Here is a 23,654-nt window from a genome sequence, read left to right as displayed (position 1 = left end):
TCTCTCTCCTCGTGGTGGTGTGGATTTTTCTCCGGGTCCTCCGGTTTTCCCCTCCACATTTAGAATCAACGTGCATTTAGAGTATTTGGCTGCTATACATTTCCAAATGACAAGCGAACTTCGTTGAGCTACCGTTTGTGGCCAGGTCGCTTCTGAAAAAGAGTCTCAGGACCCAAGCATTGAAAGGTTTACGAAGGTTTCGGTAGCTGTTCAAGATGCTATTGCCTGTTACAAGTTGATTTATGAAGTAGAAAGCAACTGTGCAGACATCTCCTGGTAAGTTTTTCAAGAGTGTAGAGAGGAAACACAAGCACCGAAGGGAATTAGCATCTACATCTGCACAACATGAAGAACCAGCGACATCTACATCTGCACAACATAAGGAACCAGTGGTATCTACATCTGCAGAACACGATGAACTAGTGGCATCTAAATCTACAGGAGATTATACAACTATTAAATCCATTCCCCGTCTTTGGAATCGATGGGAGTAAAGTTGAACTTATGAACGCATCGACTTACAAACGGACCTCTAGAACTTAACCCGTTTTGTAAGTAGAGGAGTTCCTGTACTTCACATACTAGTGTCAAATGATCAAATTGATAGTTAAATCAGTTTAACACGTAGCATGCTTTCGCGACCAATATTATTGATAATAAAGGTTTTTGGGTTAGATCGCATTATTTATAAATGTGTCGTAACCCTCCACCACTCGACACGGCCAATCAGTAAAAAAGTGTCACGTTGACAAAAGACAAAATAGTCCGCTACTTTAGCCCACCGGTGTGTTGAAGAGTGAATCCACAACATAAAAAAAATAAATTTAAAATGATGAGTCAGGAGTGTCAGGTGAGTGTGAACGTTTGGTGAGTGACCAGCATTGTCTGGTGAGTGCGAGTCTCTTGATTAGTGAGCACCTGGTGAGTGTGTGTCTGGTGTCTGGTGTGAATCTGTGTTAGTGGTGAGTACTCTGGTGAGAGCCTAAGGCAGGGGTGGGGAACCTTTTTTTCTGCGGGCCATACAAAATTATCAACTTAAAAAATGACCCTGTTATATTTGGTCAAACATGTAATTAGCTCACCCCTAATGCGACGGCTGGAACTGCTTCTCTTTGCCGAGGCCTGGTGACGATGTTAGCCGGTGTTGACGATGTTGCCGCTACTCGCAACTGCGTCTCCAGGTTTTGCTCTCCTAGATTTATTGAATTTCGAGTCCCGCCTGCGGTTGCCTTGGCAGGGCCAGAGATTAAATTATTTTGCGGGCCTTATACGGCCCGCGGGCCGGACGTTCCCCACCCCTGGCCTATTCTATTCATATCAGGTTCCATTAGGACTCATTATTTGGTTTGATAGCCTTACCTATAGCCTCGTATACATGGACACATTGTTATTATATTTGTTCATCCTCAAAAGCCTCAGCGAGTCTCAAGATTGTTTCGAGGAGAGTCCTGCCACGTTTTCAGTCGGGTGGTGACACCGCTGTGAGTAATTGGCAGTGGATTGTTCACAATTTAGATTTTGTTGTTGTTGTTGTTTCATTTTGGACCAGTACCAGCTCCATTGTACGTTTGACCTTCAGCTTACGGGGAAGAAACCGGAGAAGCTGGAGGTCACTCGTGAGCGAGCCAGTGAGCGAGCACTTACTCGCGAGCCAGGCCTTGCTCACTCGCACGGCACTGCTCAAAGAAGGGCCTCAATTAGCCCGAGAGGGAAGGGGGGGGTGTGTTTGATCTAAACTCCTGCGCGCTGAATAGAGGGGCCGAAAGGCGGAGACAATTTCTGCGCCTGCCGCAAAACCGGTAACCCTTTTTTGTTGTTGACGTTTCACGCGGTTACGGGTGATGCCGCCCGAACCAAATTTTTACCAACCCCCCCCCCCTACAACGGTACGCGTGTGCCAAATGGGAGGCCTCGTGACATGGAAGCGCAGGACGCTACGTGGAAAATACACAGCAGGTCATCATGTTTTCGCGTCACTTGCAAAACGTCGCGGGAACGTTTGGATACAAGTTACCACCCTCCCCCCCCAACCTTTGTATGTGTGGTGTGTGGGTGTTGCTCCACTGACTTCTATTATACGAGCAGTACGCAAAAGTCCAACCGACTGTTGCCCAAGAGGCCGCGCTTTACTATTTACACAAGCACTTTCCTTTTAAAAAATTAACTCTGTCGGCGGCCAGGCAATGGTTTCCAATTTCACGCGGGGGGGGGGGGGGGGAGGTCTCCTAAAGCATTTACTACTTTGCACATGCAAAGGAAAGGGCTAATTCTTTTGGTTTATTTCCACATTTGACGGATGTTTAAACCGATTTAGAGGAAAACTTGTTTTAAAATGTGAAAATATTTCGAGTCGTTGGGATTTGGTTTTATTAGTAAAATATGAAGTCAAACAAATAATTGGGCACACATATCAAAACGAAAGTACATTTCGTCCCAAATCTAAGAATTCAATAATTTGTAGTGAATAGGTGTAAGTAATTACTTCACTGGAATAAACATATCCCAAAGTTATTGCACTGGAATACAAATATATTAATGATGGTCATCGCGCAGATTTCGTGCAGTGAATCTCTGGCACAGATTGGTCAATAAATCGTGACGAACGTCAATAAAAATACATTTTGTGTAAAAACCTTACCCGACATCGGTGACAACAAGCCATCATTTTACAAACTCGCTCTTTACACACAAGCGTGCGTACGCGCGCAAGTTGGTCGCCATGAAAAACTTAACAAAAAAAAACACCACACACACACATGCCATGCAGGGAAACTCAACTCACGGACGCCGCCGCCACAGCCGCCGCAGCCGCCCCCGTAGCCGCCACAGCGCAACGGTGGTCCGAGCGTTCGTGGCAAGCGTGGGTGCCGCGTCGCGATTGTGAGCGAGCAGTTTGGGGGGGGGGCAGTGCGAGGGAGCAATGTTTGCGATCCCAGTAGAGGGGTAAAAGTGGGACGCGGCGAGGGGTGGGAGCACGAGGAATGTGGGGTGGAGGCATTGGAGCCACAGGAAGCGTGGAGCAGGACACGTTTCACGTGTCATGTGACAGGACCACGCGCAGGTCATTGCGTCCCACGGCAAACAAAAAACCAAGGAATAAAAACCCGCACGCACGTACGCATGGATGCTGTAACGCTTTACAACGTACAACGTGTCCTTGGAAGTGTTTAAGTGCGAATGAACAGCGCTGCGAGAGGTGGTCATGCGGCGCGTGGCGTGACACATCACCGGATGACGTCGCACGTCAAATAGTGATTGGGAGGATGCTGCTTTCGTCGGTAGGATTTGGGAAAACCTTGATCAACTTGACAGGTTTTATTGGATGCGCCCCAAAACAGCAACAAAACTTCATACTGAAGTTCTGTTCGTATTGGATTTGTATTACAAAGAGCCATTGTACTCCTGATTGTACAGACACAACAGACGGATGGGATGGCCAGAGCGAATGGGCGAATGCTTTCAACCTTAATTTGAAAGCGTAAAAAAAAAAAACGAGGAACACACCTCCTTCCGTTTCATTACCAACTTGCAAATTTTGATTCTTGCAGAGATTTCAAACATTCACAAGATAACGTTGTGGAAACCGACTTTCAAAAATGAAATAAACTACAGACATCTGAATTCGAGAATGGTGTTGACACTGAAATCTACACCTTCACACCAACAACAGAAATGAATAGCCAAGTCTGTGCCACTTTCCGTGCCACGTTCCGTGCCACCCGAGCCTTCTAAATGCTCATTGGCACACGTGGATAATGACCGGACTATCTGGGTCTATGATAATAATTACATTCAACTTCTTCTTTGGTTCTTTCGGTAAAGTCACGTAGAATGAGAATAAAATAATAAATTAATTAAATAAAATAACACAATAAAATTCTCCAGCGCTGTCCTCCAGACAGTCTCGTCCCTTCACCTGATGAAGGCCACTTGTGCTGTGGCCGAAACGTCGTGGGAATTTTATCGTGTTATTTTATTTTATCAATTTATTATTTTATTCTCATTCTACGTGACTTTACCGAAAGAACCAAAGAAGATGAATCCTTGCAGTCACGAAAGCTTTAAATCGAAATTTACATTCAACTTATAATGCATATATAGTATCTGCTCAATGTCAACAAAGGAAATCTTAGCTTCTGCGGTCGTCCATATATCTCAAGGGGTCATCACGTGGGAGGAAACTGGAGCACCAGGAGTAAACCCATGCACGCGATGGGCGAACACATATCCCATTGAGACGGAGCGAGTGGACTCCACATTCTTGCTGTGACGCCATCTCCGGGCGAGCCGAGGGTGTGGGCACCTCGCTGCCCCGTGGGTAAAAGGGAGTTTCACAACATTTGTGCGATATCCATCAACCCCCCCGCTGCCTCCACAGTGCTGGATTGCGGGCCACGTGCGAAGGCACCATGCCACGCTAATCCTACGCAAGGCCTTCATGGCGGTGAGAAGCTTCAGGCTGAATGACGAATGGAGACATTGAAACACCACCCGCCTGTGGAATGGCCTGTCAAGGGGATACGAGGGGCTTCGCAATCGTTAAGCAATTTTAAGTTTGATCTAAAAACTTGCTTTTTAACTTAAGATTATTTTATCGTGTTATTTTTTTTTAATATGCCTTCGATAGAACTGCATTAGAATGCAATTTAGTTTTGTATGGAAATTCCTTTTATTGCTCTTGCGATTTCGTATGGTAAAAAATGTTTTCTTTTATCTGTACAGCACTTTGAATTGCATCTTTTGCACGAAACAGTGCTATAGAAATAAAGACTCGATTGATTGACTAAAATGTTGAACTCTTCCGCTCGGAAAACAATTCCGTATGCAGACAGTCCCCGAGATACGAACGTCCGACTTAAGAACATCCGCGCACTCTTGTATATATAGGCCTTTTTACAAAATTGATATTAACAATATTTGCCAATATTTTTTTAAATAATAATAATCGATAAATAAATCAATAAACACCCTCTCAAACCGACAAGAACCAACACCCAGAAAGCCAAGCAGCTGGAGGTCGTAAAATTCCATAAATAATAAACTCCGGGGCAAAAGGGGGGATACAGACCCCCCGCCCCCTCACACACAACTGGCCGCCAGGAGATAAACAATAAAAAGTAATAAACCAAATCAAAGAGAAAAAAAAGGGGGGGGGGGAAATTACTAACGAAGCTCGGGTGAAATTCCAGGCTTCAAAGACTCCACCTTGGAACTCCAAGACAATCATACGCCACGCACAGGCGAGTTCTAAACAATTTTCACCCTCGTTGCTATTAATGCAAACGGTTAAAGTTCACAACTTAGCAACAAATGAGCCGACATCATAAAGAATCCACACACTCACTAAGAAAAATACCAAACTACAATCTACATCGCGGGTTATTACTTCACATACATAATATTAACACTAACGTTATTCACCTTAAATTACATTACATCTTGCCGTTACATGACCTTACAAAACCAAGGAACATGAATTCCAACAGTCAAGAAACTTACCTCTTAAAATCAGGACATCAGAAATAAAATTGAAGCAAATAATAACTCAAGCGTAACAGCACCGATCCACGGATACAGACGGGGGGGACGAAAGTTAATAAAATCTAGGAAGTGCGTCGTGATGACGGTGTTAAATCACAAATCTTGGGAAACATAAAGCAAATAATATTTGTGCAGTGTCAAACCGAGGGTTGTCCAGAGGAGATGAGACGAGATGGCTCAAGCTTACACAACCAGGATAAACTGTGTTCCATGGGAAGGGAGCCTCCCGGCCGTCTTTGTCTTCCCACAGCACGGGAGAGAAAGGAATTTAACGCCAGAACGAGGGAAATTACTCCAGCAGGGGCCATATGTGCCCACGGATGTGCGATGACTAAAAAAAAACCACACACACACAGACACGTACCCCCCACACCCACAACACCAGAGCGAGATCAAAGGGAGATCCGGTCTTTTGTGAGAAGCATGACGGAGTAAGCATCTCTTTTTTTCCTGGTCGCAAGAGACGCACAGAGGGGAGATTTCTTGCATGTAACAGCAACACAGCTCGTCAAATCAGCACAGCGACCAGCGGCAGAAGACGGCGACCATCAGCTCGGAAGAGGACAGCAAGCCAGCCCCGGGGCATGGCATCGAGATCAACGACGCGTGTGGTGCATCGCAGAGAAGAGGGGCGAGGTGATGCTCTGTGGCGAGTTCGGCCATGGGCAGACAGAGCATCGCTGAAAGTATTCTCGGGCGTCAAGCAGTCCACCTCGAGAAAGGGCGGAAAGCGCCGAGCATCGACCAAGCCGGGCATCGCAGAGGACCAACCGCAGCGGACGAGCTGCGAAAGCAATCGTCCAGCAGGAGAGAGAGCGCGCAACCAGCGCAACCAAAACAAGGGTGCCAAGCTGCCGGCGGCCAAGCGTTGTGCCGACGCGGCTCATCCAGCAGGGGAAAGAGCCTGACCAGCCGCCCGTGAGCGAGGGTGTCAACTGCCAGCGGGCGAGCTGCGGGCGCTATCCGACGACGGATCACCGCGCCCGACGGCGAGCGCCGCGCCAACTCGTCCAACCAGCTGTGGGCCGAACTCCGGCCGCCCGTGCGAAAGAAGGAAAATCCAGCTGTCCGTATGATACTCGCACTGCCACCGCATCACCTGGCATCTTCTTGACGCAAAGCTTTGATCCAGAACACATTCTCACTCAACCCCAATTCATACCACTCAACACATACACGAATCATTAATAAGAAGCCTAATTATCAAGTACATGAACCATCAGCTGGCCGTGAAGGCATCGCGCGCGGCTCACCGAGCGAGGAGAATACGTCGTTAATAAGTACATTAATTTTTATTTATTTTACTTCCAACCGCATAATTACCAATAGATTCTTTGATCCAAATTAAACTTTTGAAACCATTCGTCACGAAGCTATACGCTCACAGGGAGAACACCGTGTTAAACCGGTTTCTTTATTATACAATCTTGGCCACGAATTAATTAAAAGCTTAGCCAAAGATAAGGATCTCCCGTGGGAGAGCACGTACTGCCGCACACCCTTATTCCAAAACATCTCGTTAATTATATAATCTTGCCGATGAATCTATTGACGTATATCTGTGCCTTTGGGGTATAACTATTGTTCCTATCGCCTTTTCGTGAATATCGTCGGATTAATTTTTTAAGGACTTTTTATTCCTATTTGCCGTATATGCTCGTGTTACTCTGAAGTAATCGTTTGTTCTGTTACCCAATTAACGAAGGTGATCATTGAAGGTTAAATGTATGAATCCATGAAGCCTTAGTAATCGATGGGTATCTGCTTAAGTAGGCGTACTGCCACATACCCTTGCTCCAAGACATTTCGCAATTACGTAATCTTGCTCATGAATTAATTACCATATACTTTGCCTTCAGGACATGGTTCTTATTGCCTTCGTATGGAAATTGTTGCATGAATTTTTAAGAACTTTTGGTTCCTGTCGCCGTATATTCTCGTGTTACACTGAGGAAATATTCAATTGATCTGTTATCCAATTAACAACGTGACCATTGTGGGTTAAATGTATGGATCAATGAAGGGAACTTCCCCTGGAGTACTGTGTTGGTAATTCCAAGCATAATAATTCGCATATTAGAAGTGTTAAGGTTTTCGATTTAAAGCTTTTGTGACTGCAAGGATTCATCTTCTTTGGTTCTTTCGGTAAAGTCACGTAGAATGAGAATAAAATAATAAATTGATAAAATAAAATAACGCTGTCCTACCAGACAGTCTCGTCCCTTCACCTGATGAAGGCCGCTTGTGTTGAGGCCGAAACGTCGTGAGAATATTATTGTGTTATTTTATTTTATCAATTTATTATTTTATTCTCATTCTACGTGACTTTACCGAAAGAACCAAAGAAGATGTTAAGGTTTTGTTTAGAAATTAGAATTGCTTGACACAGAAGTGTTTGAGTGTTTCTTTCCTGAGTTCATGCATAATAATCTTATTTATAAGAACTGTATCCTGCGTTGAGCTTTGAATTTGGAGACCTGACATAACACACACTAATATAAAAATCAGTAAATGTTAAAGCGAGAATAATTGTATTATACCGATCGATAATACGAACCTAGACAATGAAGCTGAGTTTAACCTGCCGTACTTACAGCACACCTGAATAACTTCATACGATTAATTGTGTGATCCCGATTGATGATACGACCCTCGTCAGCGAGGCGGGGCCTAATTATCATAACGGCCCGTATTAGCATAATCACACACATTTGCATAAATTAATACAATTATAATTACACAAATTAACATAATCTTGGACAATTATGCATTTTCCAATTTTCATTTTTTTTTATTATTTTCATCAAACTTTCAATACCCTGATATACAACAGCACTTGCGAACGAACCGCCAAAAATATGTTATTGTTTTTAACCATCTGACTTGCGAACGTTCGCTCGTACTTGCGAACCGAACCGGGGAACTATTTCGTTCGAGTCCCAGCATCCCTTTCCGATAAGCAAGCCTGCATCAGGACTCAAGGCAAGTGAAAATAAATGTTTTCCCTTTTTCTTTTCACGTAACTTTATTTAAACGTTTTTCTTTACTCGAAAGTCTTTATTAAAGTATTAACATGCAAATGTACAATATTCGTTCTTATTTATAGTTTAACAATGCTGCCCTTCTTTTGTTGAACTGTTACACATTTTATAACACTGACCTTGAGTACAATTACATATTGTGATCCGAGATACAATCAAATCGACTTCTGAACGGGTCTCAGGAACGTAACATTGTTCGTAAGCTGAGGACTGTTTGCAATTGGAAACTTCATCTTCCCCTCCGTGACCCATTGGGTTAAAAAATATTATATATGTATAGTACTGCCCTTCAGCATTAAAGTGCCTCAGCTATAAGATAACGAACAAGCTAACAGAATTCCAGATCCGGAAGAACGCTGGCGAACAGAGTGGAACAATTGGGGACATCCACCATAAACACCTCATTCATTCAAAACCCAAACATCACACCACATGGGCTTTGCCATTCCTCAAAAAGACACTGGCGTAACCATCAACCGCGGAAGAACACCAACAGGATGCCGCGCACAGCTCCTTCGCGAATGTAAAATAAACGACAAGCCAGAGCAATGTGACTGTGGCCAACTCAAAACAATGACACTCATCAGAAAGTTGCCCGACACTTGCCACTCAGCCTTAAGACTCTCACCAGCTCCCGATTACCGCGCCGTGTAGGCGGTGTGCAATGAGGGGTGGCGCGCACAACCCATTGAAATTAGTGGACTGGTCAAGGTTTATGGCCAAGGGTCAAAGGTCATTCGTCAAATTCGACTCCAAAGGTCCCCTGAGTTCCTACAACCTGAATCGGGCCTCACCAGAGCCTGCGCCAACGATTGCTACTCAGCATATGCAGTGACTAGCAGAATAGTAAAAATTCCTGTGGGGAAAAAAAAATATATGTTTAAATGTGAAGATGGCATCCAATCAAAATCTCTGCCCTCATTCTTCTGCTGCTATTCTCAGTGCTCTTCTCCAGCAGCTCACAATATTTTTTCCATCTCTAGGAAGACATCGAATTTACTCACTTCGTCAAGTCATGCGTATTACATTGCCGATTCATAATTTAATTGATAGTGGAATGTATTACAAATGTAAACTCCGCATTAATATGATGGAATTAAGCTGCGGTAACGACGTTAAATAGATGAATGCATGCGGGGTATATGGAGGTGCGGGCTATCCGAAATTAGTTTTACACAAAACGCTATTTTTGCGGAGTATATGCGTCTGCGGGTTATATGCGTATGCGGGCTATATGCGGGAAAATACGGTAGATGCCGGATAAATACAGTAAAACCTTGGATTTGCGAGCATAATTCGTTCCGGAAACGTGTTTGTAATCCAAAGCACTCGTATATCAAAGCGAAATTCCCCATAAGAAATAATGGAAACTCAGGTGATTTGTTCCACAACCCAAAAATATTCAAATAAGATGATTAATACAAAATACCTTTTCATATTTTTATTATGGAAATTTAATATAAAGTAATCAAATTTATTAATTAATTTTAATCGTGGCTGGTGTGAGGGAGACGAGAGAGAGGAGGAGGGGCCATTGTTGCAGTACAGTAACTAAAGAACAGTCACTACACTTGGACACAAAATAAAAAAATGCGCACACACATGTGGTCACAACACTGTAGTACTGTAGTAAACAGTATACACGTGGTCACAACACTATAGTACTGTAGTAAACAGTATACACGTGGTCACAACACTATAGTACCGTAGTAAACAGTATACACGTGGTCACAACACTATAGTACTGTAGTAAACAGTATACACGTGGTCACAACACTATAGTACTATAGTAAACAGTATACGCTCGCACGGATGTTGACTATACGAGTGAGGCACGGCGACTGAGACCGAGCATGGGAGACGATTACCCACAATCCCGCAGCGAGAGAGAGAAGAACCATCGGCTCAGTTGTGATCACGTGACGCTCGGCAGACAAAGCCTATATGTACTGCTCGTATTGCAAGACCCCTCGCTCGTTTATCAAGTTAAAATGTATTCAAAAAATTTTCTCGTCTTGCAAAACACTCGCAGACCAAGTTACTCGCAAACCAAGGTTTTACTGTACAATGATTGCGGTATGTTCAGTGAAAGCAGCGCACTTTTCTTTAGGGGTTTTTGTTGTGTGCGTGTAAAGTATAATATCACAGCCTGCTGCTGCAAAGAGAGAGCATGATGCGTGCCCCCACCTGTACGCTGTAGATCCCGGGCAGATCCGTGAGCACCTGGGTGATGCTCTGCACGCACGACTGGCACGTCATGCCTTCCACGGTGAATGTGGCGTGCCACACCTCCATGTCGGCCTTTACTTCCACGCCGGCCTTCACCTCCTCCTCCTCCGCCATGCCCAGCGGCTCACGGTGCTCCGGTTTTCAAGCCGCACGTTGCCGTCTCGCGCCGAAGCCCTGCGCCAAGCACACAAGAGTGAACGTAACAGCACGTCTGTCAAAAACGCCGTGTGGCCTTAAAAGAGAAAGAGTGTGTGAGTTCGCGTCGCTCATTTTGGTCGGAGTTTATTTGCCGCCTTGTCCTCAGGTTAAAGAGGCCCAACGCATGCTCGCCGATCAGATTCTGAGTGTGGAGCGAGCAAATCCAGATTCGTTGGTTATCGTACTTGGCGACTTTAACAAAGGTAATCTCAGCCACGAACTCCCCAAATACATACAATTCATTAAATGCCCAACCAGAGAAGGGAACACTCTGGATCACTGCTACACTACAGTCAGTAGAGCCTACCACGCCGTCGCCCGAGCAGCACTAGGACACTCTGAACATGCCATGGTCCACCTGATTCCTGCATACAGGCAGAAACTAAAACTCTGTAAACCTGCTGTGAGGACATCTAAACAGTGGACCAGTGAGGCTGTGGAAGATTTGCGGGCGTGCTTAGACTGTACTGACTGGGATATGTTCACGACTGCTACCAATAGTCTGGATGAACTCACAGAGGCTGTGACGTCCTACATCAGCTTCTGTGAGGACTGCTGTATCCCAACACGTACCAGGGTGAACTTTAACAACAATAAGTCCTGGTTCTCAGCAAAGCTCAGAAGGTTGAGGTTGGAGAAGGAGGAAGCGTTTAGAAGTGGAGATAGAGACAGATTCAAGGAGTCGAAGAACAGGTTTAGCAAAGCGGTGAGAGAGGCTAAACGACTGTACTCAGAGAGACTAAAACACCAGTTCTCTACAAACGACGCTGCTTCTGTCTGGAGAGGGCTCAGGCAGATCACCAACTACAAACCCAGAGCCCCCCACACCACTAACGACTCCCGCCTAGCCAACGACCTGAACGAGTTCTACTGTAGATTTGAAAGACAATTGGACTGTCCTGAACCACCCCTTCCGACCCAAGAGGCCCCATCCCCCACCAATACTACAGAGACGACTATCTCCTTTCAGGAGGGAGAAGTTAATAGACTTTTCAAGAGGCAGAATCCACGCAAAGCAGCCAGGCCGGACTCTGTCTCTCCAGCCACCCTCAGGCACTGCGCTGACCAGCTGTCTCCGGTGTTCACCAACATCTTTAACACCTCCCTGGAGACATGCCATGTACCAGCCTGTCTCAAGTCCTCCACCATCATCCCTGTGCCCAAAAAGCTAAGGCCAACAGGACTAAATGATTACAGACCGGTCGCCCTTACATCTGTGGTAATGAAGTCTTTTGAGCACCTGGTCCTGGCACACCTCAAAGCCATCACAGACCCTCTCCTGGACCCCCTTCAGTTTGCCTACAGAGCCAACAGGTCTGTGGACGATGCAGTTAACATGGCCCTCCACTTCACCCTACAGCATCTGGACGCCCCAGCATCCTACGCCAGGATCCTGTTTGTGGACTTCAGCTCTGCCTTCAACACCATCATCCCTGCCCTGCTTCAGGACAAGCTCTTCCAGCTGAACGTGCCATACACCACCTGTAAATGGATCACAGACTTCCTGTCTGACAGGAAGCAGTGCGTTAAGCTGGGAACACAAGTCTCTGACTCCAGGTCCATCAGCACCGGAACTCCTCAGGGCTGCGTCCTTTCCCCTCTGCTCTTCTCCCTGTATACCAACAGCTGCACCTCCAATCATCTGTCCGTCAAACTATTGAAGTTTGCGGATGACACCACCCTCATTGGGCTGATCTCTGGTGGGGATGAGTCTGACTATAGGTGGGAAGCTGACAATCTGGTGACCTGGTGTAGCCAGAACAACTTAGAGCTAAATGCTCTAAAGACAGTTGAGATGGTTGTGGACTTCAGGAAGAATACAGCACCACTCACCCCCATCACCCTGTTAGACTCCCCAGTCAAAATTGTAGAGTCCTTCCGCTTCCTGGGCACTATTCTCTCCCGGGACCTCAAGTGGGAATTGAACATCAGCTCCCTCACCAAGAGAGCTCAACAGAGGATGTACTTTCTACGGCAGCTGAAGAAATTCAACCTGCCAAAGACAATGATGGTGCAATTCTATACAGCGATCATTGAATCCATCCTCACCTCCTCCATAACCGTCTGGTACGCTGCTGCCACTGCCAAGGACAAGAGCAGACTGCAGCGTATCATCCACACTGCTGAGAAGGTGATTGCCTGCAATCTACCAACCCTCGAGGACCTGCACACGACAAGGTCCATGAGGCGAGCGAGGAAGATTATGGCCGATTTCTCCCACCCTGGACACTCTCTGTTTCAGCTACTCCCCTCCGGCAGAAGGCTTCGGTCCATCAGGACCAAAACCTCACGCCATAAAAACAGTTTCTTCCCATCTGCTGCTGGCCTGTTAAACAAGGCCAAGGGCTAACACTGTTTTTAACATTTGATCTACATAACGACACCTTGCCGATATTAACTGTGTTACCCTATTTGTATTTTTTATTTTTAAATTATATCTTAAAGCTATTTTATATTCGATATTTATTTAATTTTACATACTTCAGCCCCTTGGTGTTAGACTTTTAACCCTTATTATAGTAAGACTTGTTTAAAACTTATTTAAGATTTTAGATTCCTATATGTTGAATGTATGCACCATCCTGCCAAAGTAAATTCCGTGTCGGTGTGAACTTACATGGCGAATAAAACCCTTTCTGATTCTGATAAGGTGGCATCTCGGGCAATGGCCCTTTCTTCATTCACACCTCCAATTAGCACAGTTGGCTACATACGGCAAGAAAAAAGTTCAACATACATAGAGGAGAAATATGAAATAGTCAATCTTGATTAGAAGCTTTCGTGACTGTGGGAATCCATACTCTTGGGTTCTTTCGGTAAAGTCACGTAGGTAGAATTTTTTTAAAATTTCTACCTTTGTGACTTTACCGAAATAACTGTGTATCTCAATACACGTATAATTGTACTTCATCGACAAGTGGATTGACAGAGGGGGAACAAAAGGATGCGAGTTAATATTATGATCGTAGTGGTACATCCCATTGTGTGATAAAATACAAAACATGGCAAATAACAGGGGTGGTCGTTAAGAGGGGTTCGACTTTGTCTTTGTCCAAGTAATAAAACAAAAACAATTAAGATTTACAGCCCTGTGTCAATCCACACTGGAATGAAGGTCTCCCCCCTGATGGGGAGAAGGCAGGGAGGGGACAGGACCAGTTCAGACCATCACTCGCCGCTGATGTTATCCATGATCGGGAATCAAACTCAGGTCACCGGTTTCATCGCGCAGTGTGCTAACTGCTTGTGCACCACTGCTCTCCAGGTTATAATGGCTTTATGTACACATGTTGAACTTCTTCCGCACCGTACATAGACAAAGAGGTTCAACATACATAAATGCATTATAACCTGGGAAGCAGGTTTATATTGCAATATTTTCTCATTCAGCCAAACAGGAATGTCAATGGATTTTGACAATTTGCTGAACTTTATTTGCTCCTCTCTCCCATCCTGAGAAAAGTCCTGTATTGTTGGCTCTAATTATAGGATGCAATACTGTAATTAAAGTGGTACGGATGTTTGGGATTTTGTTCTCAGAAATTAACGGATTAACCTTTGAAACATCACTTTGAACTTGTTTTACAACTTTTTGGCAAAAAAATGTATCACGGCTTCAAAGAAAGACATTTGGCTTTCTTAAAAGCTACAGAAGTGCTGATAAAATGGAAGAAATGCAACCATTTTTCATTCCGAGGCATCTGCAAATTGCAGGGTGGGTGTTCTGTTCACCGCTGAATCTCATAACGCGCAAGCGGGTTAGCGTTAATTTTATTGAGAGAGGCGGAGTGCCGTTGTTTGTAAACACATTGTACTCAACGCAGAGAACTGTAGCGACGCGACCACATTCTGTGATAGCTGGCACCAAACTGCGCCACACACCCTCCTGCATGGCCTTGTGGGAACCTCGTTACAGATAAAGTTTTTTTTTTTCCCCCATTTTCTTTCGGGATCGATGACGTGTCCGTATGTACACGACGTCAATGCACGTACGTCATCGGAATGGGAAAGGGTTAAAAATACGGTGGAACCATTCCTAATGGAGACAGTGAAAGTGGAAAGAAATGGGTGACATTAGAAAGTATTCTCCGCACGGAAGAACGGAGAGACGCATAACAAATATAAAAAATATATATCATAAAAATAATGCATCCAAGAAAAATAAAAATATCTAAATGCAATGGCGGAGCCAAAATTTTCAGGAAGGGGGGGGGGAAACCCTCCAGCAATGAAAAATGATAGAGGAGTTGTTAGTAAGTAAGGACTTGTCCCTTGCTTTTTATCCGACGCGTGTGCGGCGATGGAGCAGCCATCGATCGAGGGTCGAATTGCGAACCGCGTTGTGTGATCGCCATCGCGCTCGCTGAAGGTGAATGCCTTCAGGGAAGTCGTGGACTCTGTAGACGCAACTGCGCACAATTCTGTGAGTCGCTTATAACCGCTTTGCCGTTACTTATTGCCAATTTATAGACTCAGACTATTGTCCTATCATCTCATAGAGTCCCTGGCCACGTAATAATATGCTACACAGTGGCAGTGGGGGTCGCAAAATGACGATTTATAATAAATAAACCCCCAATGATCCGATCAAAATTAGGGATTACGATCGGATCATTGAGGGGGCACGTGCCACCCCTCCCCCCCCCCCCCCCCCCACTGGCTCCGCCAGTGGCTAAATGACCAATGTGAGGAAATTTTGAGTGTGTCAAAAATAATAAGGTAAAGATTCATGCGGTGGGAGAATCAATGAAATGACTGAGATAGCATACGATTCTTCTAGAGGTTGTATAAAGTCAAAATGTGGTTCGACAAGAATGCGCATTATTAGTTTAACACCATCCATAATAATTACAGGTTTCTTGGGTTAGATCGCATAAATATAAATGTGTCGTTAAACCCGCCGCCACCCGGCACAGCCGATAAGTAAGAGGTTTGTCACCTAGATGGAAGGTCCGTCACAAGAGATAAACAGAAGAATGTTGTAGCACTGGCAAAATATACATTTTAGAAAATACGATTGGTATTGAAAATTAAGAAATGATAAATGACAAAAAAAAAAAGAACACCGCATTTAATTCTAGATTTAAAGCTTCCGTGACTGCAAGGATCCATACTCTTTGGTTCTATTGGGTAAAGTCACGTAGGTAAAAAATAAAACAACAAAAATCACGACGTTTCAGCCACAACACAAGCGGGCTTCATCAGGTGAAGGGACCACTCCAGCGCTGTCCTCGAGACAGCCTGGTCCCTTCACCTGATGAAGGCCGCTTGTGTTGTGGCCGAAACGTCGTGGTTTTTGTTGTTTTATTTTTTACCTACGTGACTTTACCGAATAGAACCAAAGAGTAATACCGCATTTGTTGCATGTGCAGGTTTGTTCTCCTGCATGGATGCGAGAGCTGGACAAAAACAAAAAACCCTAAAAAAGCACATTAGAAGCAACAGAAATTTGTGTGTTTTTTTAGGAATGTTGACTATTTTAGAGTCAGACACAAGATGAGTAACATAAATGTATCAGGGTACACAACGAGAAAATTTTAATATTAGAGAGAGGAAAAGTTAGATTTCTTATCCATGTATTAAGATAACAGGAGACTTATTGTCTACCCACGTGACTTTACCGAAAGAACAAGAAGAGTATGGATTCCTGCAGTCACGAGAGCATCAAATCAAGAAGGAGACTAAATATAAATGTTTGAGCCTGGGAATATTATAGGCACAAGAAGCCGGGGAAAACACCGATTTAAGCACATAAGCAATTTGAACGATTGGATGCAACTCCTCGTATCTAATTCAACGTCCTGCAGTAAATGTCACGGACAGGGCTAAATGGAAGGGCAATGGAAGGGCAACAGTTGCCGACATCTTTGAGAGAAGGACACGGCGCACAGAGAGACAAGTGAATGCGTCTTCCCAAACACGCTGTGTTGCTCACATCATAACGATGCCCATAAATTCATATTCTTAGCTCTTTCGGTAAAGTCACGTTGAAGGGACTTTAGCGAAAGAGCTAAGAATATGAATTACTGCAGTCACGAAAGCTTTAAATCAAAAGATGCCCATAAAATTTAATATTCGCGGCGTTATTATTGCGCTTCGCAACACTGTCGAGATTTCACGCCGCTCTTTTTTCCCCGCAGGCTTAAAGAGAGCGCGGGAAACGCCGCCTTAGGGTGCGCTCAACGGCGGCTTGGACGCATTAAATTCGGAATTTGACGCAAAACTGGATGAAATCAGACCACAGAAGCCATTTCAAGGTCAACAACACCAGTCGGGGGGGCCTTGTGCTATAGGGGCTGAGCTGAAGGATTTCACGAATTTTAAAAAAATTCAAGGCAATCTTTTAAAGTTAACGTGCACCTCACGTCTTACATTTTTTTTGTTTACGATTTTCCGTTCAGGTTTAACGAGGCCCGTCGATGAGGCGCATAAAAGTGGACACTGGATGCGTGGTTTAGCCTTCGGCTGATTGGGGGCCCTCTAAAACGTCGTTTTATTTGCGCAAGACGGAACTAAACCATTTCCCCTTGTCCATTTACACTTTTGAAACATCATGCCATCATCGGCAGCTGGTGTCACTCGTGACCCGTGACAGCAGTTGCTCTGCATCGCACGTGGGTGGGGGGGGGTATTGCCCAACAAGTGTGTCTGTACCACTACTAACTTCTACTCCGTTGGGCTATGGGGCCGTCCATAAATGACGTCACGCACCTAGGGGGGGGGGGGGGTGGGGGGTCAGGCATTTGTGACGATGTGTGACGAGGGGGGTTTAAGAAATGTGACGTCACATCAAAATGCGCAACTTTAAATAAATATAGACAAACACGTTCTACTTAATTAAAGACTTTTTAATAAATGTTTTCTCCTACATCAGAGTGCAGCGGCATATTAAATACGCACTACAATGACAATAGTTTAAAGGGATTTGAAGCATGTTTCATATATATATTTTTGGGGGGGCAAAGCTTTGTGACGTCATATTTGAGGGGGGGGGGGTCTGACTTTTTGTGACGTCGTGTGACGAAGGGGGGGGGGTCAAAAATCGTCCAAAATCGCGTGACGTCATTTATGGACGGCCCCTACCCAACGCCATCATACTATGCCAGTGGTGCATTTGTAAAGGCCTCAACAACCACCACCACCACAATGTCATCACCCAACCACGTACTTACAAATACATCACTCTCGTTATGTAGCACGTGGTTAACCCGTATGTAGCACGTGATTAACCCGTATGTAGCACGTGATTAACCCGTATGTAGCACGTGATTAACCCGTTATGTAGCACGTGATTAACCCGTATGTAGCACGTGATTAACCCGTATGTAGCACGTGATTAACCCGTATGTAGCACGTGATTAACCCGTATGTAGCACGTGATTAACCTGTATGTAGCACGTGATTAACCCGTTATGTAGCACGTGATAAACCCGTATGTAGCACGTGATAAACCCGTATGTAGCACGTTATTAACCCGTATGCAGCACGTGATTAACCCGTATGTAGCACGTGATTAACCCGTATGTAGCACGTGATTAACCCGTATGTAGCACGTGATTAACCCGTATGTAGCACGTGATTAACCCGTATGTGGCACGTGATTAACCCGTATGTGGCACGTGATTAACCCGTATGTATGTTGAACTTAATTCGGAGCCAATCGTGCTAATCGGAGGTGCGGAGCCGTGAGCATCTCCCAACACAAAGTAAGCATTGGCGTAATAGTGGAGAATATAACGGACGAAATCTAAAAGCAGACAATAGTTTAAGCCTCTTTCTCCTGTCCCTCCACATATAGAGACACAAAACAGTTACATTAAAGACAAGTTGCCGCGAGACTTTGGCAGTACAACCAAAACAGTGGATTATATAGCACGTAAAAAAACCCAGATACATAATAATACTTACATTTTATTTAGGGTCATTCATGCTTCTAGCGTCCCATAACGCTGTACGTTAATTACATATCAGGAACCAAATCCCATATACAGCCACGACCAAGCAACTGAAAACCCTACAACTCTACTACTGACAAGCAACAAAAATAAACAATATATATTTTTAAAAAACTTTTTTAAAAACACGCTTTTATTAAATGTACTTGTAATGGAAGAACTCCACGACTCCAGGAAGTGGCCCCGAAGTTCGGCCACAACGTAAGGGGACCGTGGCCAATTACAGCCAACGTGAGTTTACCGTGGACAATTAGACCCAAGCCAAAACGTAACATATAAAAAAGATTGTTTAAAAATATATTTTAATTTTTATGAGAGAATATAGTAATTGTCATCAGTATGACATGAGTATACCAAGTTTGCAGTCGATACCACATTGGGAAGTGAGTTAAAATTGAGTTACAAGATTTGAGGATACGACAAGAGTTAAATGAAAGTGTGTAAAAAAAAGTAAAAAAATAAATTAAGAAACGGCACCAAAACCAAAAAGTGATCAAAACAAAGAAATTAGTCAATGAGGTCTAACCGTGCCCACATCCCAGACAGCAGTCGCGACTTTCCCATCCAAGCCAGGGGGAAAAAAAAACCTTCACAGGATGGGGCCAACGGAGTTGCCATACGGACACGTAGAGAGTTACACCAAAGATGAGCCACATCTTTTCGATTTAAAGCTTTCGTGACTGCAATGATTCATCTTCTTTGGTTCTTTCGGTAAAGTCACGGAGAATGAGAATAAAATAATAAATTGAAAAAATAAAATAACACAATAATATTCTCACGACGTTTTGGCCACAACACAAGCGGCCTTCATCAGGTGAAAGGACGAGACTGTCTGGTAGGACAGCGCTGGAGTGAAAGAGCCACGTTCAGATCACGACCTTTAAGCTGTCTCTCTCCCCCTCCTCTGTTCCAACCATGGATGAACTCGTCCGTCCGAACGGGGCCCGTAGCTATCCGTGGTGCTAAAGTTGAGGGCGCTTTGTTTCCTCTCACACAGCTTAAAGGTCGTGATCTGAACGTGGCTCTTTCACTCCAGCGCTGTCCTACCGGACAGTCTCGTCCCTTCACCTGATGAAGGCCGCTTGTGTTGTGGCCGAAACGTCGTGAGAATATTATTGTGTTATTTTATTTTATCAATTTATTATTTTATTCTCATTCTACGTGACTTTACCGAAAGAACCAAAGAAGATGAGCCACATCGGTGTGCGATTCCAGCAATGGAACCCAAATCGAGGACCGCACAGCTAAACCCCACTGCGGTCTGCGCTCCGTCAACAGAGGAGGACCAAGCAACACGACGTGAACTCTCTCTCTCTCTCCTAGCGGCCTCTTGTCGTGGCTATCAAACTATAAACTTGTTTTATTTAACCAGGAAAGGCCCAATCCTGATTTGAAGCTTTCGCGACTGCAGGAATCCACGCGCTTTGGTTCTTTCGGTAAAGTCACGTGGGTAGAAAATTAATAGATCACGACGTTTCGATCGCAACACAAGCGACCGTCATCAGGTGAGACGAACAGGTAAGGCCCACTGAGCTCTACTGCTCTTTGTCAGAAGCGACCGGGCTGTCACGAATGATGGCTCTATAAAAAGTGGCTTGTCACGTGGAAATCCAGATTAGTCAAATTCTCTAAACGCGTGATGTCGATTCTAAATGTGGAGGGGGAAAACCGGAGGAACCGGCGAAAAATCCACGCGACCACGATTGGGGGGGGGGTGGAGAGAGATAAGCAAACACCAAATGTACAGCAGCAGGCGTCAAGGTCGGGATTGAACCCACGACCTCCTGAACTCCAGGCGAGGGAGTTAACATTTCCTAGCCACCGAGATGTTTTCTCCTAAACGGCATTGCTGCCATCATTCGGGAGGAATACAATTGGACCGTGATCTGTATAAAGGACTCTGCCAGAGTCGACTCGTGCTGCAGGGAATTTATTTAACATTGATTTTTGTTCACGCATTTATTTACCATTGCTGAAGTGACAACGCAGTTGTTGCTTCGATTTATATTTGCTTCATTGCCGTTATTTGACTCATTTTGCTTCTGTCATTTCCCGTGAGCCCCTCTCCATCCGCCAGGTCTCTCGCCCTGATGAAACGAAATCAACTTGATACTTGAACTCACTCACTATCTCACTCACTCACCATCTCACTCACTCATTCACCATCTCACTCACCCACCCACCATCTCACTCACCCACAATCTCACTCACCCACCCACCCACCATCTTCACTCACTCACCCACCATCTCACTCACCCACCCACCATCTTCACTCACTCACCCACCATCTCACTCACTCACCCACCCACTCACTCACCATCTCACTCACTCACCTACCATCTCACTCACCATTTTCACTCACTCACCCACCATCTCACTCACCATCTCCCTCACTCACCCACCATCTCACTCACCCACCCACCATCTCATTCACCCACCCACCATCTCACTCACTCACCCACCCACTCACCATCTCACTCACCCACCATCTCACTCCCTCACCCACCCACCCACTCACTATCACACTCACTCACCCACCATCTCACTCACCCACCCACCATCTTCACTCACTCACCATCTCCCTGACTCACACACCATCTCACTCACTCACCCACCGACTCACCCACCATCTCACTCTCACTCACCCACCATCTCACTCACCCACCATCTCACTCATCCACCATCTCACTCACTCACCCACCATCTCACTCACTCACCCACCATCTCACTCACCCACCCACCATCTCACTCACCCACCCACCATCTCACTCACCCACCCACGATCTCACTCACTCACCGTCCATCTCACTCACTCACCGTCCATCTCACTCACTCACCGACCATCTCATTCACTCACTCACTCACCCACCCACCATCTCACTCACCCACCCACCCACCATCTCACTCACTCACCCATCATCTCACTCACTCACCCACCATCTAACTCACTCACCCACCATCTAACTCACTCACCCACCATCTCACTCACTTACCCACCATCTCACTCACCCACCCACCATCTCACTCACCATCTCACTCACTCACCATCTTCACTCACTCACCCACCATCTCACTCACTCACCCACCCACTCACCATCTCACTCACCCACTCACCATCTCACTCACCCACCATCTCACTCACCCACCCACCATCTCACTCACCCACCATCTCACTCACTCACCCACCATCTCACTCACTCACCATCTCACTCACCCACCCACCATCTTACTCACCCACCCACCCACCATCTCACTCACCATCTCACTCACTCACCATATAACTCACTCACCCACCATCTCACTCACTAACCCACCATCTCACTCACTCACCATCTTCACTCACTCACCATCTTCACTCACTCACCCACCATCTCACTCACTCACCCACCATCTCACTCACCCACCCACCATCTCACTCACTCACCCACCATATCACTCACTCACCCACCATATCACTCACTCACACACCATCTCACTCACTCACCCACCATCTAACTCACTCACCCACCATCTCACTCACCCAACACACCATCTCACTCAACCACCCACCATCTCACTCACTCACCCACCATCTCACTCACCACCATCTCATTCACTCACCCACCATCTCACTCACTCACCCACCCACCATCTAACTCACCCACCATCTCACTCACCCACCATCTAACTCACCCACCATCTCACTCACTCACCATATAACTCACTTACCCACCATCTCACTCACTCACTCACCATCTTCACTCATCCACCCACCATCTCACTCACCCACCCACCCACCCACCATCTCACCCACCCACCCACCATCTCACTCACTCGACGACCAGCTCACTCACCCACCCACCATCTCACTCACTCACCCACCATCTCACTCACTCACCCACCATTTCACTCACTCACTATCTAACTCACCCACCATCTCACTCACTCACCATCTTCACTCACTCACCCGCCATCTCACTCACCCACCCACCATCTCTCTCACTCACCATCTCACTCACTCAACCACCATCTCACTCACTCACCCACCATCTCACTCACTCACCATCTTCACTCACTCACCCACCATCTCAATCACTCACTCACCATCTAACTCACCCACCATCTCACTCACTCACCCACTATCTCACTCACCCACCCACCATCTTCACTCACTCACCCACCCACCATCTCACTCACTCACCCACCCACTCACCATCTCACTCACCATTTTCACTCACTCACCCACCATCTCACTCACCATCTCCCTCACTCACCATCTCCCTCACTCACCCACCATCTCACTCACCCACCCACCATCTCACTCACCAACACACCATCTCACTCACTCACCCACCATCTCACTCACTCACCCACCATCTCACTCACTCACCCACCCACTCACCATCTCACTCACCCACCATCTCACTCCCTCACCCACCCACTCACTCACTATCACACTCACTCACCCACCACTCACTCACCCACCCACCATCTCACCCACCATCTTCACTCACCCACCATCTCACTCACCATCTCCCTGACTCACCCACCATCTCACTCACTCACCCACCATCTCACTCACTCACCCACCATCTCACTCACTCACCCACCATCTCACTCTCACTCACCCACCATCTCACTCACCCACCATCTCACTCACTCACCATCTCACTCACTCACCCACCATCTCACTCACTCACCCACCATCTCA

General features: G+C 45.7%; 1 protein-coding gene across 3 annotated transcripts in view; it reads right to left on the bottom strand.

Moving 5' to 3' along the window:
* Positions 1-23,654, bottom strand: part of LOC116955762 (copper-transporting ATPase 2-like) — an 86,039-nt gene that overhangs the window by 53,807 nt on the left and 8,578 nt on the right. For all 3 annotated transcript variants that reach the window (XM_076053485.1, XM_076053486.1, XM_032977054.2), the window contains one exon: positions 10,770-10,985. In XM_076053485.1, the coding sequence (XP_075909600.1) occupies positions 10,770-10,925 (156 nt within the window). In that variant the 5' untranslated portion in view covers positions 10,926-10,985. The remainder of the gene's footprint in view (positions 1-10,769; positions 10,986-23,654) is intronic.

This window comes from Petromyzon marinus, chromosome 61, assembly GCF_048934315.1.
Source record: "Petromyzon marinus isolate PM22_M1 ecotype Great Lakes invasive population chromosome 61, UKy_Petmar_22M1.pri1.0, whole genome shotgun sequence".
NCBI classification, from domain to species: Eukaryota; Metazoa; Chordata; class Hyperoartia; order Petromyzontiformes; family Petromyzontidae; genus Petromyzon; species Petromyzon marinus.
Note: the sequence above shows the minus strand (reverse complement) of the source record. Positions and strands in the feature narration are given on the sequence as shown.